The 14,017-nt window shown below is 47.7% G+C and overlaps 1 protein-coding gene across 2 annotated transcripts in view; it reads left to right on the plus strand.

Moving 5' to 3' along the window:
- Positions 1-14,017, plus strand: part of Tmc3 (transmembrane channel like 3) — a 38,828-nt gene that overhangs the window by 13,297 nt on the left and 11,514 nt on the right. For both annotated transcript variants that reach the window (XM_045146346.1, XM_004658238.2), the window contains exons 8-15: positions 474-621; positions 1,657-1,700; positions 5,077-5,224; positions 7,032-7,141; positions 9,303-9,381; positions 11,502-11,747; positions 12,856-12,984; positions 13,702-13,769. In XM_045146346.1, coding sequence (XP_045002281.1) covers positions 474-621; positions 1,657-1,700; positions 5,077-5,224; positions 7,032-7,141; positions 9,303-9,381; positions 11,502-11,747; positions 12,856-12,984; positions 13,702-13,769 — 972 coding nt within the window. The remainder of the gene's footprint in view (positions 1-473; positions 622-1,656; positions 1,701-5,076; positions 5,225-7,031; positions 7,142-9,302; positions 9,382-11,501; positions 11,748-12,855; positions 12,985-13,701; positions 13,770-14,017) is intronic.

Below are 14,017 nucleotides of genomic sequence, written 5' to 3' on the forward strand. Positions count from 1 at the left end.
GAGGAAAGCCAAAAGTTTATGACTAGAGATATGGTCTAAAAGACGTGGAGATTTTCCCTTAAGAAGGGATCACACCATCTCCTGCCTTCAGATAGCCAAAGGAATGTCGTGTGTAAGAAGAGCCCAGCAGATCTGAGAAGTCCCATGGGGTGGATTTACCTTAGGCAAAAGCTCAGGAATGACCTCAGCCCATGACAGACACCTTCACAGGTACACAGACTGGCTGCTTCTAAAACAACCATTCTCAGTACGTGCTGGCCACCACATTGCACTTGTCACAGGTCAAAGACTGGCTGAGGGTACACGTGAGGCTGAAATCACCAGCCACCCTGACTGCCTAAGGAGCTAAGCACACTCAGGGGGAGCAGCTTTTCCTCATTGGTACCGAGGCTCCTTGTGAGGTGGAAGCACCCAGACCAAGGAGATCCTAACCCACAGACTGCTCCCGTGACCCTCCTGGGCCTCTTTTGCAGGATGGCTAAGAACTCCCGCACCAGCCTTGCCAGCGCTTCCAATGAAAACTACACCTTCTGCTGGCGGGTGTTTTGTGCCTGGGATTACCTCATTGGAAACTCAGAGGCTGCAGAGAGCAAAACCGCCGCCATCGTGAACAGCATCAGGGTGAGTAAAGGAACCCTGCCCTGGCAGCCGGGGGGAGGGCGCTGTGGAGCCCAGTCAGCTATGCCACCAAAACCCCTGATGGCAGAATCAGCCCCAACCTTTCGCCCAGGGGCCCAGGGTCCAGGGTAGCAATCCCAGGGAGGTGAGTGTGCTCTGGAAAGGCATCAAATGAGCCTATGGTGTGTGGGAAGAAAAGATCAGGACTTTTGTTTATTTTTATATTTGTGTATTTTTTAATAACTTATGCAATGGATTCTTACCATGATGCAAGTATATAATCTCTAAGTGAATACATACTGTATGTTAACAATATAGGCTTCTATTTATTTATTATTTGTTCATTTGAGATGCAAAGAGACAGAAAGAGGGAGATAGAGTTAAGAATGGGAGAGCCAGGCATGGTGGTGCACGCCTTTAATCCCAGCACTTGGGAGGCAGAGGTAGGAGGATTGCCATGAGTTCAAGGCCACCCTGAGACTACATAATGAATTCCAGGTCAGTCTGTGCTAGAGTGAGACCCTACCTCGAAAAAAAAAAAAGAATGGGTACGACAGGACTTCCTGCCTTGTAAATGAACCCCAGACATATCTGCAACTATGTAAATCTGTTTTTACATGGTTACTGGGGAACTGAACCCAGGCGGTCAGGCTTTGCTAGCAAGTGTATTTAATTGCTAAGTCATCTCTCCAGCCCTAGGTTTTTATTTTTTAACTTACAAGTCAATGTGATCAAAAACAGAGATTTGAGTCAACTTAATGTCACAGGCAGCCAACAGATGCTTTATTTTGAGAAGAACATTATTTCCATAATTTGAAATATCACACTGTTCCTTTCTCCACTCTTTCTTTCCAGTCTCCAATTTCCTTTTCCCAATTGAATATAATTGATATGTAATTCACTGATGTTAATAGAAACTTGCACAAGAAAGTATTAGGCAAAGAAGATAGAGTTCAGTACTGGATAAGTTATATGTAATGCTTATAATGAATTACAGTGCTGAGGTTTTGATACTTTGTGCATTTTTTTCCCTTAAAGGAAGCTATACTGGAAGAGCAAGAAAAGAAGAAAAGCAAAAACATGTAGGTATTAATATTTCTATTCGTTAAGTTTCACTTCAACTTGGTTCCAAGTAACCAAATTATCTGTAGCTTATTTTCATAATTGTCATATTCCCTTTTCATCTCAATCTGACCCCTGGCCTGTGGGAACCCCATGTGTTTTCCATAGTGGTATTTATAAGTGCTTTGTCCTTGTGCAGATGCTGCAACAAGATGAGAGGTCCAAAGCTGACCAGCTTCTTCTTCTTGTATTTATCAAATACAACAGGTGTTTCAGTAGAAACTTCTATTTTGCTAAACAAAGCAAAGATATGAGTACCATTGGGACTAATTTTATTTGGAAACAAATATCTGAAAGACGGGAGGAGCATCCAGTTCATGTCCACCAACCTCCCAAGATGATGTCCTGGGTGTCAAGTTTGTCATAAGGTCTTAGGAGCTATGCTGGCAAGGCTGAAACACTCCAACCAGAAATCCAATGAAAGGAAGTCCACATGAAGGGACAATGGCCCTATTCTTATTGAGACAGACATGCCTGCTCCCCTCCTATCTTGACTGGTTCAGCAATCCTCCCGTTTAGTTTCTACAGTGCTGGAGAAACATGCCCTGCTGCCAGGAGTGAAGGGACTGGGAATACTGTTGGCATGGGCTACTCCAGGGCAGCCAGCAGAAGTGGACTCATAACACCCTGGCATTAACCCCTATGACTGAGGAAGCCCTGTGACCCAGGAAGCTCTGGGAACCTTTCATAGGTGCACCATCTCCCAGTGAAGTGCCAGGAGGACACCCACCAGGTCTTTCAGAGGCCAGGGCGCAAGCCCACTGCAGGCACTGCACCCTCTAAAACACAGACCCCTAGTTGCTGTATTAGAATCCCTGGCCATTGGCAAACAGGGATCCGTGTTTTTAGCAGATCTCACCTACTCTCTTGAGTTTGGAAATTATAGCCACCTGAGTCAATTCTAAATCAATGAACTCTAATTCAACAGCTCCTTATTAAAACAAGCAAATGAACGGAGGAGAAACCGCTCCCACAAACAAAACCTGTTCCCGATTCTCTTTCTCTGAGGAAGTAGCCACTCAGGACCCGGAGGAGAGGAAAGATAAGGGAGAAAACGAGTTTTTGACTGGTCACTTCACTACAGACCTAGCAGGCCTTTGCTGGTGTGATCACCAGGAGGAATGCCAGGCTGAGCCGTGGGGACAGTCCATAGCAGGACCCACCTCCTGGCCACATTCCTCCAGACTGGGACTACATGGACAGCATGACCCTGTCAATGATGGCTGCATGGTCTGGAGGCAAGAGGACGGCATTGTTGGGTCTAGCTCTCTCAGTGTTTCCTGCCACAGTGGATGCTCCGTGTTCTGAGTCTGTAATAACCACGTTATCCAACACACCAGGTTTTTCCTTTTACCTGGAAGGTGACGGTCACAGTTTCCCTTAGGAATCCTATCTTTTTATGCAGATGAAAGTCCAAAACATACTTATAAGAAAATGTCTTCACCTGCCCATGGCTCCCAGTAGGTAGAACTTCCTGGAGGAAGTGGTGTACCTCTTGTGTGCCCCTTCAAGTCCTCTTAGCGATTCCTCTTTCTCCAGGCAGGGTGGTGCCGGACACACCAGCTCTTGCGTGCCCCTTGATTATGCCTTTGCCAGCTGCCCCTGTGCCGCTCTGAGAACTCCACACAGGATCCCAGGAAGCATTCGTGTGCTATCACAGGCTGGCTGATTGCACACTTGGACTGGGTGCCCACCGAGTCATCCTGGACCACATGGAATGGACTGAATGTGTCTCTGTTTCATCCCATAGCCCTGAGCAGGCCCTCTATTTGCCTGTCACAGTGGCTAACTACAGCATCTGTCCTTATGTCGATGACCCCATCTTGCCACATTTCCCCAGACCTCTCTTCCATTTTCTCGAATTACTTCCCAAATCAGCCACCTACATACAGAAAAGACATTGCCTCAGCTTTCAGGGAAACCAGGCTAACATTAACCCCAAGGGACCTTAACAACAGGCCAACTGGTCAACCAGTTAGTCCTCCTTCAGTGCTAGACAAGATACATGTGTTCTGGGAGACCATCTTATGTGAGGAACAGCCTGGTCCAAGAGTGAGATCAGATGAAATGCCCTGTTAAAGTTAAAGCCTTTATTAGGAGAGTTGGAAGCACTATGGCAAGGTGCTATAGTTGGGTCTAAAGCTATGGGTGGGAGACTCAAAATATGAAGAACAAAGTGAGGTGGTCCCTTTTTGTAAGTTTTGTGGGGAAGGGGAACGTTTCATGCCCCATAACTCAGCCTACAATGGCACTAGATAAGATGCAAAGACAGGACCCAGCTGGCCTTGGCTCGCCCTGGAAACCGGGGGCTAGTGTGGCAGGCGTGGGTTTGAGGTGAGAGTAAAGTTGGAATTCAAGGTTGACTCTGCTAGGGTAGTGGGGGGCTGGCCTTGCGTGTCTGGCCTTGGCCTTGTGTGGTGGGGAGTGTAAAAGTGATCACACCTGGTACAACCCTCTGTAGATTCTGGAGCTGCTGTGGGTGCCAGGATTTCCACTCACCACCAAAGGCTTGTGAGGAATGAGGCCCAGTAGAGAAGGAGATGCTTCCATGGCCCACCTCACGGCCAGTGAGTTGTTCCTTCTCCGACCTGCTGTACCTAACATTCATGAAGTACTGAAATGTACTGAGGCCTGCTCTGCTCTAGGAGCTGGGGGCAGGGGAGTTACAAGGGTGAAAAAGACTAAAGATCCTGAGAGCTCTCACTCCAGAGAGAAAGGCAACCGATAACCAACAAGTGACTCCATGACAGGTGGCAGGCTCCTTGTGTGGAATGACAGGCAGGTTCCTTCGCTCTGTCATCTGACAGGAAGGAGAGCCCACATTTCCCCCATCCCTCTTGCTCCTCTTCTGGATTCTGGGGACCCACCCCAGGACTTCAACTGTAAGCGACAAACCGAAACCTGAAACCCACAAACCTAGATTCTGAAACAGATGTCCGTTTGTTTCTGTGTCCCAAGACACTGGTTGGAGTTTATCTCTTAGAAAATGGAAAGTCAGGGATGGAGAGATGACTCAGCAGTTAAGGCACTTGCCTGCAAAGCCAGTTGATCTGAGTTCAATTCCACAGTACCCACTTAAAGCCAGATGCACAGTGATGCACGAATCTGGAGTTTGTTTGCAGCTGCTGGAGGCCCTGGCAGACCATTCTCTTTCTCTTCCTCCCCCCCCTCCTCTTTATCTCTCCCTGCTTGCAAATAAATAAATAAACAAATAAGTAAAATGTTTTAAGAGAAAACAGAAATCCAGGTTGAGGGGAACAGAGATAGGCTCCTGTCCCTAATCCACACCATCTGCGTCCTGATTCCCTGAGCCTGCTGGGATACCTCTCTCTACAGGGCCGTGACCGTCTGTCTGAGGATCATTGCCAACATCCTGGTGCTTCTCTCTCTGGCCGGGAGCATCTACCTCATCTACTTTGTGGTGGACCGGTCCCAGAAGCTGGAGCAGTCAAAGAAGGAGCTGACACTGTGGGAAAAGAATGAGGTACCCACTATCTGATCGCTGTATTAGCACACGCCCATGAGAGGGAAGATGAATGTCACTCTCCCTCTGCTCTTCTGGTGACTGTAGAGTGAAATATCGCTAGGGAACAAATGTGGTCCTCCCTCTTAGAGAAAAGACCACAGAGGCCCTGAACCAGAGCAGTAGCAAGGCCTGGCTTACATGATCAGGAAGATTATGAGTTAGGTACACCTCCCAGCGCTGGCGCTGACCTCTGCCATTGAGTTCTGTTGTCTTCGCTTTCCTCACTTCGGGTCCTTCGCATCCACTTTCGCAGAAAAGGACCGCACCCGCAGAGCTGCAGCGCGCATGCCGAGCTCCACCAGGGCCCCCCGCTGTCCAATGCTTACATGCCTTCTATACTTCCAAGTGACAGATAAAGGCTCCCAGCCCCAGTGCCAAATAATCAATCACCTTATGGGTTGGACCAACCCCCTCCACCACCAATTGTGTGACTATCAAAAATCGCCAAAGAAAAGGTTATAAACAAGTTTAGTATTTTAATATTTGTCATAAGACTATTGTCTTTTTCAAGGGGTAACCTAATTTATCTATAAAAATTTGAAAGGCAGAAAGGATACAAAAACATCTTTCAGATTATGTTGATGAAAATAATAACCATGCCCTCAAAAATCAAAGCATGTGGGGCTAGAGAGATGGTTCAGCAGTTAAGGTGCTTGCCTACAAAGCCTAGGGATCCAGGTTCCATTTCCCAGTGCCCAAGTAAAGCCAGATGCACAAAGTAGCGGATGGATCTGGAGTTTGTTTGCAGTAGCTAAAAGCCATGGCTCACTTATTCTCTCCTCCTCCCCCTCGTTCTCTCTCTGTCAAGCAAATAAATAAAACCTTTTTTAAAAATAAAAGCATGTGGGGCTGGAGAGACTGCTTAGCAGTTAAGGCGCTTGCCTGCAAAGCCAAAGGACCTCAGTTTGATTCCCCAGGACCCATGTAAGCCAGATGCACAAGGTGGCGCATGCATCTGGAGTTCATTTGCAGTGGCTGGAGGCCCTGGCACACCCATTCTCTCTCTCTCTCTCCTTCTTTCCCTCTCTCTTTATGTCTGGCTCTATCTCTCTCAAGTAATAACTATTTTTTAAAAATTAAAACAAAAATAAAAGAATGTGGACAATAAGGTGACCATGGATTTGTCCTGTATGTGTTCAACAACATTCAGTCATTTCTTAAAACCTGAAACTATGCTAGATAACCTTCCATATTTCCTATTTTATGTCCCTTCTATAGGGTAAATAGATGCATGCGTTTTTATAGATAACTTGATGGGCAAATTTTTTAAAGACCTATTCTAGCTATTTACCTATTTTAGCTCACACATCATGTGTACTTTTGCCACAAGTACAGAGAAACAAGAGCCAGACATGCTTCTCTAAATAATCTCCCACATACAGAAAGAATATTCAATTACCTCTCTGCCTCCCTTTTCCATCCATAATCATCACAATTATTTCCATCTTTCATACCAGGTCAGGGAAGTAGAAATAACATGAGTTGTTAGTTGGCACATGTGTCAGAAATGCTAGTGAACCTGAGGTAGCATGTACAAGTGTTCTTAGAACCCAAAAGGAGAACTTAAAAAAGGAATAAGGCCATGATGAGAGAGAGGGTAGTGGCTTTCTGAGAAAGGATAATTACCAGAGCCTCGGGGAGGCATCCTTGCAGCAGCTGAGTGTCCTCACGCATGCCCTATGGAGAAATACTGGGCCAAATGTAGGAAAGTGAGGTGGAGGGAGGGACTTGGGAAATGCAGGCACGGCACATGCTTTTTCCGTAGGTAAGCGTGGTGGTCTCCCTCGTGACAATGTTAGCACCATCTGCCTTTGACCTCATCGCTGCCTTGGAGATGTACCACCCCCGGACCACACTGCGCTTCCAGCTGGCAAGGTACAACAGCCCTGCTAGAGGGGCCTTGAAGTAGCTTAGCCCTCCGCCACCCACAGCGGGACTGTGTCCCTGAGGCGCCAGGGCTTGATTCTCTCTGACTCTTCCTGCGGATGCTGCTCAGGGAAAGCCAGGGACAACATAGGATGGGTGGGGGAGGAGGCAGGAAAAGGGGACCAGAATGCCATGGATAGAATAAGTGGATTCTTAGGTAATCAGGAAGAGGAAGCCAAGAATGAGGAAGAGAGAGGGGGAGGAAGAAACAGGCAGGAAAGGCATATGCAAAAGAGGAGTGAGATGACAGTGTGTGTGTGTGCGTCTGGTTTTCCTCATGGTTGAATTCTCTCCATGGCTTGACTCGTGGTGAAATCAACCCACATCATTTTTCCAGATGTGAGGGGATCAGTCTGCTTGGCTCATAATTCCCAAAGCACAGAGTGTTGGGGTGTCACAGCAGGTGGCAAAGTGACCAGAGCCATGACAGGCTGTGTGTCTGTTGGGATGCCCCCTCTGGAGTCTTGTAAGGGCTTCTCTGGAGTTCTCTCCTCAGGTTAGGTGAGGCGCGGTTAAGCTGCTCTTGACAAGGGGAAGACCAGACCCCGCTCACTTCCTCCTGCCCTACCCACAACACGCCGGCTTCTCCACGCGTTCTCTAGTGACACCTCATGGCTCAACAAAACTCAGACCACTCCAGGCAGATTTGCTTCCATTCAGGAGTCAGCAAACCTTCTCTGCAGAGGACAAGACAGTCTACATTTTAGGTTCTGTGGCTCATGTATAAATCTCTGTCACAAGTCCAAGCTCTGAGGCAGGAGCATGAAGATAGTCACAGATGATGGGCAAACGAGGCTATGTGGCAACACAAGTTACAGAAGTAGATGTGGGTAAAGTTTGGCTTCAAGACCATAATTCACCAATCCCAGAAATCCATCTTGTACTTTAAAGACAGAAAACTATGACTAAAAATGATTAAGGCGGGCTGGAAAGATGGCTTAGTGCTTAAGGAGCTTACCTGCAAAGCCTGAGAACCAGGTTCAATTCCCCAGTATCCACAAAAGCCAGACTCACAAGCTGGCACATGCATCTGGAGTTCGTTTACAGTGGCTGGAGGCCCTGGTGTGTCCATGCATTCTCATTCTCCCTCTCTCTCCCATTTCATAAATGAATATATATATTTTTTTTAAGATCAACTCCTTAAGATTAAGGAGTTGACCAAACCCCTAGAGCCAGGGCAGACCCTAGGGTGAGGTTTCAGGGACTCTGGGACCTTACTCCATATCCCAGCATATGCTTGGGACAAGTCTGTGGGACTTCTTTCTGGTCCACTCAGCACCTCTCTGACCAGGACAGGAAATGCCATCCTAGGTTCCTTCCTCACTAGCAGGCGTTGGGGAGAATCAATTCCATTATTGCATTTGGTATAACAGCAATCCTATTACACAGATTGACCTCGTTATTCAAGCTCAAAACAAGAGAAACAGAGCCATCGAGAGATTTAACCCCAGACAAATGAGGGATAATTCTGGTAATAAGAACAAGACATATTATTTTCACTCCATTAACTTTCATCCAAGACATAGAAAAAAACAACAATAAAGGAAGGGCACAGGCTCTGCCAAGAACTTATGGGGTCCATCCCTCAACCAGCACTTACTGTGCTCACTCAGAGGGCCATGTCCTGCACATATGAAGGGAACCCCTTCTCAATTTCAGGGTGAAAGCCATTACAAGTTGCAAGGGTGTCCCTTCAAGAGATCCTTTCAAGAGATCACAGGGGGTCACCTCTACCCTGTGGAGACGGAGGACGTCTGCAGAGATAGTTGTCAGTCAGTTTCCATTTGAGCTTGTTTTTGTTGTTGCTGCTGCTGCTGTTTTATTATTCGAGGCAGGGCCTCACTCCATCCCAGGCTGACCTGGAATTCACTCTGTAGTCTCAGGCTGGCCTCAAACTCACAGCAGTCCTCCCACTTCTGCCTCCTGAGTGCTGGGGTTAAAGGCGTGTGCCACCACAAAGGGCTGAAGTCTGTGACTTTTTAATGCCACCCAGTGATGCAAAGGAAGCCAGGTGTGGCATATTTGTGATGGCTTAGAACCCTCTGGAAGTTTTAGACTTGTGAATTTGTCTGTGATGATCTTGTTTCTCATGGTGGCCTATGGTTTTCAGGGTCCTTGTGTTATATCTTGGAAATCTCTACAGCCTGATCATTGCTCTCCTGGACAAAGTGAATGGCATGAACATTGAGGTGAGTGCCCACCCTGGACCGTGGTTACCCAACATCACTGCCAAGACTGAGCAGTCATTTATCATTGCTACCCACCCTGCATGGCCATACTGCCCATAACTGCCCACACTGGAAAGCCACCTTCCATCATTACCCAGACTACATGGCCACCTACCATCCCTGCCCACACTGTACCTCCCTGCTGCCCATACCTGATAGTCAACCACCTTCCCAGTCATCCACGCACAATGGATGGTCACACACCTTGCTGTGAAAACTGGATAGTCTCCTGCGACCACCGTCCAGGCTGGACTGTCACCCTCTCATTACTGCCCAGACCGGAAGATCACCCACCACTGCCATCCACACTGTGCAGTGACCACCCGTTGCTGCCCAGATGTACAGTTACCCCCACCACTCCCTTCCGTTGCCAACTCTTAGCCAGGGTCGGCAACATCCTTGTCCAACTCGCCTCAAACTCAACTGCGCCGTGGTCCTCCCAAGGTCAGGAGAAGAACATTAACTCCTTTTCCCAGACAGTGAAACTGAGGGCAGGGCTCATGACTGGTGAGTGCTGTGATGAGAACCCGTGGCTGTGGACGCCACATCTCTTTATACCTGCTGCCCTACTTCCTTGAATCCCTCAGATTGACAACAGCTTTGCAGATGGTCCCAGCAAGAACACAGGCCATGGGATCAATTCAGAAAGTTGTAAAGCAACTTGACAAACAGTTCAGAATAGGCTTCAGTCCCAACCTTGCAGGGCAGCCCTGGTGTCCATTTGTTGCTGTGGTGGTAGTGTGTGTGTGTGTGTGTGTGTGTGTGTGTGTGTGTTGCATGTGCATGTGCACATATCTGTTTGCATGCCTGTGAGCAATGTGTATGTGCAAGGTGTTTGTGGAGGCCAGGGGACAATGTTGGGCATATTCCTCAATTGAACTCCACCTTATTTTTCATATTTTATTTATTTATTTGAAAGAGAGAGAGGGAAGGAGAGAGAGAGAGAGAGAGAGATCAGAAGGCACGGATAGAAAGAGAGGGAATAGGTGCGCCAGGGCCTCCAGCCACTGCAAATGAACTCCAAAAGCATGCACCCCCTTGTTCCTCTGGCCTACATGGGCACTGGGGCATCAAACAGGGCTTCTTAGGCCTCACAGGCAAGACCCTTAACCAATAAGCCACCTCTCCAGCACTGAGTGATGGGAGAGAAGAGGCAAGGAAGAGCTTTCTGAGGGCTGTTTACCCAAGGGATACCATACCAGCATCAAATGTCAAGCTGCACAGGGCCAGAGAGTCCTTAGAGAGCCATTTTTCTGCATCGGGCCTTTGAAGTCACATTGACCTGGGTGCTGACCTGAGACTAACAGCATGCCCTTTAACATTGGTTTTCAACTCACTAAGCTCCAGTCTCCTCCTGAACACGGTGCTGTACTTTCCTTCTCGTTCCCAGTATAAAGTACCCTAACAAAAATAGCTAATGGGGGGAAAGTTTTCAGTTTGGCTTCTGGTCACAAGGAGAAGCTCCATAATGGCAGGGGGAAGCATGGTATGAGCAGAGGCTGGGCATCACCTCTGCCACAGAAGGTGAGAAAGAGCAGAAAGGAGAATGAGCTGAGCTCTAGTGAGGTGAATCCGGCTATAATACCCCAAAGCCTTCTCCAACAAGACATCTCCTCTAGCAAGGCTCCACCTCCCAAATTACCAGGAGCAGGAGACAAGCATTCCAAGCATGGATTTCATGGTGGGTGGGTGGCATCTGATTCATATCACCACACATGGCGTGGTTATCCTGACCTGAAACTCCAGTGAGGATGGAAGACACTTGTGTCACCTAGAACTGGTTCTAATACTCACAGGGCAGCAATACACACATGTTGCATCTCTGCACCACCTGTAGCTAAGTAGAGAAAGGGGGAGGAGGAGAATGGAGAAGAGCAGAAATGCACAGAAAGAGGGAAGAGGAAGGTAGAGAGAGAGACACAGGGAAGAAGGGAAAGAGGGAAGGAAGGAGAAAGGAAGGAGGAGGGAGGGAGAGAGATTATCAAAGCAATATGGTGGTATCCATGTTGGATCCTTGTTTATAAACATCTGAACAATCTTTCTTTCTTTCTTTCTTCCCTTGTCTCCCTCCCACTCCTCAGGAAGCTGCTGGCAAAAATATCACAAGTCATTTGGTAGATTCTACTACCTTCTTTGTCCCCAGCACAGCTCCTGAAGAAGGTCAATGGTCCACACCTGGGTCTGGAGTAAGGCTCAACAGGAACAGCACATGGGACTTGGAGGAGACAAGCTTTCTGATTTCCACCATGCCACCCACAAAGGCCAACAAGACTGCGCTCTATACTCAGAGTCCCCAAGGCCAGTGTTGGGAGACATATGTCGGCCAGGTGCTTCCCTCTGCCCCTTGGAGAGCCCCTTCCTATACCTATTATTTCACCCTAGCAACTCTCTGGCCCCATTATGTAGAAAAGGAACATGAAATTCAATGGTGTTAAACTTTTCCAGATCTCAAAATTAGTCATAGTAATCAGAGACGTGTATAGTAGTGAGAAACATCCTCATAGAATCTGCCATCACCCTTACAGGCACAGATGAGGAAACTGAGGCATGAATGGTTAGATAACTTGCCCAGGATCATGATGGCAGAGAGCAGAGTAAAGACTCAGCCAAAGTGTCTGTTCCATCATCTGGGACCCTGGCAGTTCTGCTCGTTTACAAAGTCTCGGGGCCCTGACATTGTCCCATAGAAATGAGTCTCTTGCAGCTCAGAACCTCAGTCCTTAGATGCTTCCTGCCTTTTAGGTCAGTGTTGGCCTCACAATCCAAACTCAAATGAGTAGCCATGATGTGGCAGAAGGCCCTCACTCTGACACGGTGCTCTATAAAGATGTGAATAGCTAAGTCAGTAAAGTGAGTAGCTGAGTTTGGATCACCAATACTTACATAAATGCCAGGCAAGCATTTGACCTCACTGTAATGCCAGCCCTGGGGACATGGAGACAGAGGATACTCAGGACATGCCAGCTAGCTAATCTCATGAAACTGGTATGCTGTAAGTGGCAGAACCCGTTTCAATAAATATGGTGGAGCTGGGCGTGGTGGCACATGCCTTTAATCCCAGCACTCGGGAGGCAGAGGTAGGAGGATTGCCGTGAGTTCGAGACCACCCTGAGACTACCTAGTGAATTCCAGGTCAGCCTGGGCTAAGAGTGAGACCCTATCTCAAGAAAACAATTAATTAATTAATGTGGTGGAAAGAAATCAAGGAAGACCACAAACTTCAACCTCTGGCCTCCACATGCATATGCACCCCCACACAGAGATATACATACACATAGGTACTCAACACACGCACACACACACACACACATATGAGATGTGATGTGAAGATACTGGAAGGCCCCAGGAGGAGGCACAGAGACAGGGAGGACTATGGGGGAAGAGCTGAGCCCGGGGAGGCAGGTGCAGTGGCAGCAAGGCCCCCCTGTTTTGCAGGAGATGCTGAAGCTGTCCATCATTGACATGCTCTTCACGGTGGCCAGCGTCCTGCTCATGGACTTCTTCAGAGGACTTTTTGTTCGCTACCTAAGTGACTACTGGTGTTGGGACCTGGAAAGCAAGTTTGTAAGTGAAACACCATCCCTTGGGAAGGTTCTAGAACTTCATCCATCTTTTCCCAGTGGCTAGGCTAGGATGCGATCAGGCCTATGCTGCACGACTTTTCCCTAGGGAGGCTGTTTCTCTTCATGTCACATAGTGAGGGCAATAAGAGACCAAAGAGATGACTCCATCCAAGTCTGGCTCAGTGAACCAATGAGCTCATCGGAGGCTATTTATCAAAGTACGGGTGAGGGGTTACTTACAGAAGCATGGGTGGCTCAGGCAGCTACATCACCCAAATGCCCACCCCGCGTGCAGGCAGCTCTACTGAAAAGCCTTCTCTGTCCCAGCTGTTGTTAACTGCTTTTGTTAGCTGGTGAAGTAGCCTTGTGAGTCTGAAATTCCCTGAGCCTCTGAGTCTTGCAAATTTCTTGAATTTCCTAAGCCTTGTGCCCCTCTGCCTCTCACGGGGCAGAAATGTTTCAAGATGAGGAGACGTCTGCATAGTCCAGGAAACATCAGAAAGAATGCATGAGGGGAAGGGGGAAGGGTTGCAAAGCTGAGCTCCTGCCTCAGTGTTGTATCTTACCATTTGCTGGTCAACCACACGGGCGATGAATCTATAAGACATATCTATCTATAAGAGCAAAGAATTCTATAAGTCAGGCAATGATGATGAGCTGGCATGGACAAAGGACTTTGTGGACCTGCTTTTAATGCATGATTCTTGTTCCCTGACAGCCTGAATATGGGGAGTTCAAAATCGCTGAGAATGTGCTGCACTTAGTCTACAATCAGGGCATGATTTGGTAGGTCTCAAAACATCTTCTTGCTACTGCTTATGTCATCTGGTGGTTAGTCCAGATGAGACTATGAATAAATACTGTCCTAAGCATGGCGAAAGGATGTTTGCAAGAGAGCTGCTTCATGTGGGCAGCAATTTTGTTAGTAGTTTGCTAAGGATTGTGCAGGTAAGGATGAAGGAAGTAGTTCTCTTTTAAGTCACTCTTGGTCACAGCCAAATATCTTCTTGGGAATTGGAAGAATCAAGAGGAGG

Source organism: Jaculus jaculus, chromosome 3, assembly GCF_020740685.1.
Source record: "Jaculus jaculus isolate mJacJac1 chromosome 3, mJacJac1.mat.Y.cur, whole genome shotgun sequence".
NCBI lineage: Eukaryota > Metazoa > Chordata > Mammalia > Rodentia > Dipodidae > Jaculus > Jaculus jaculus.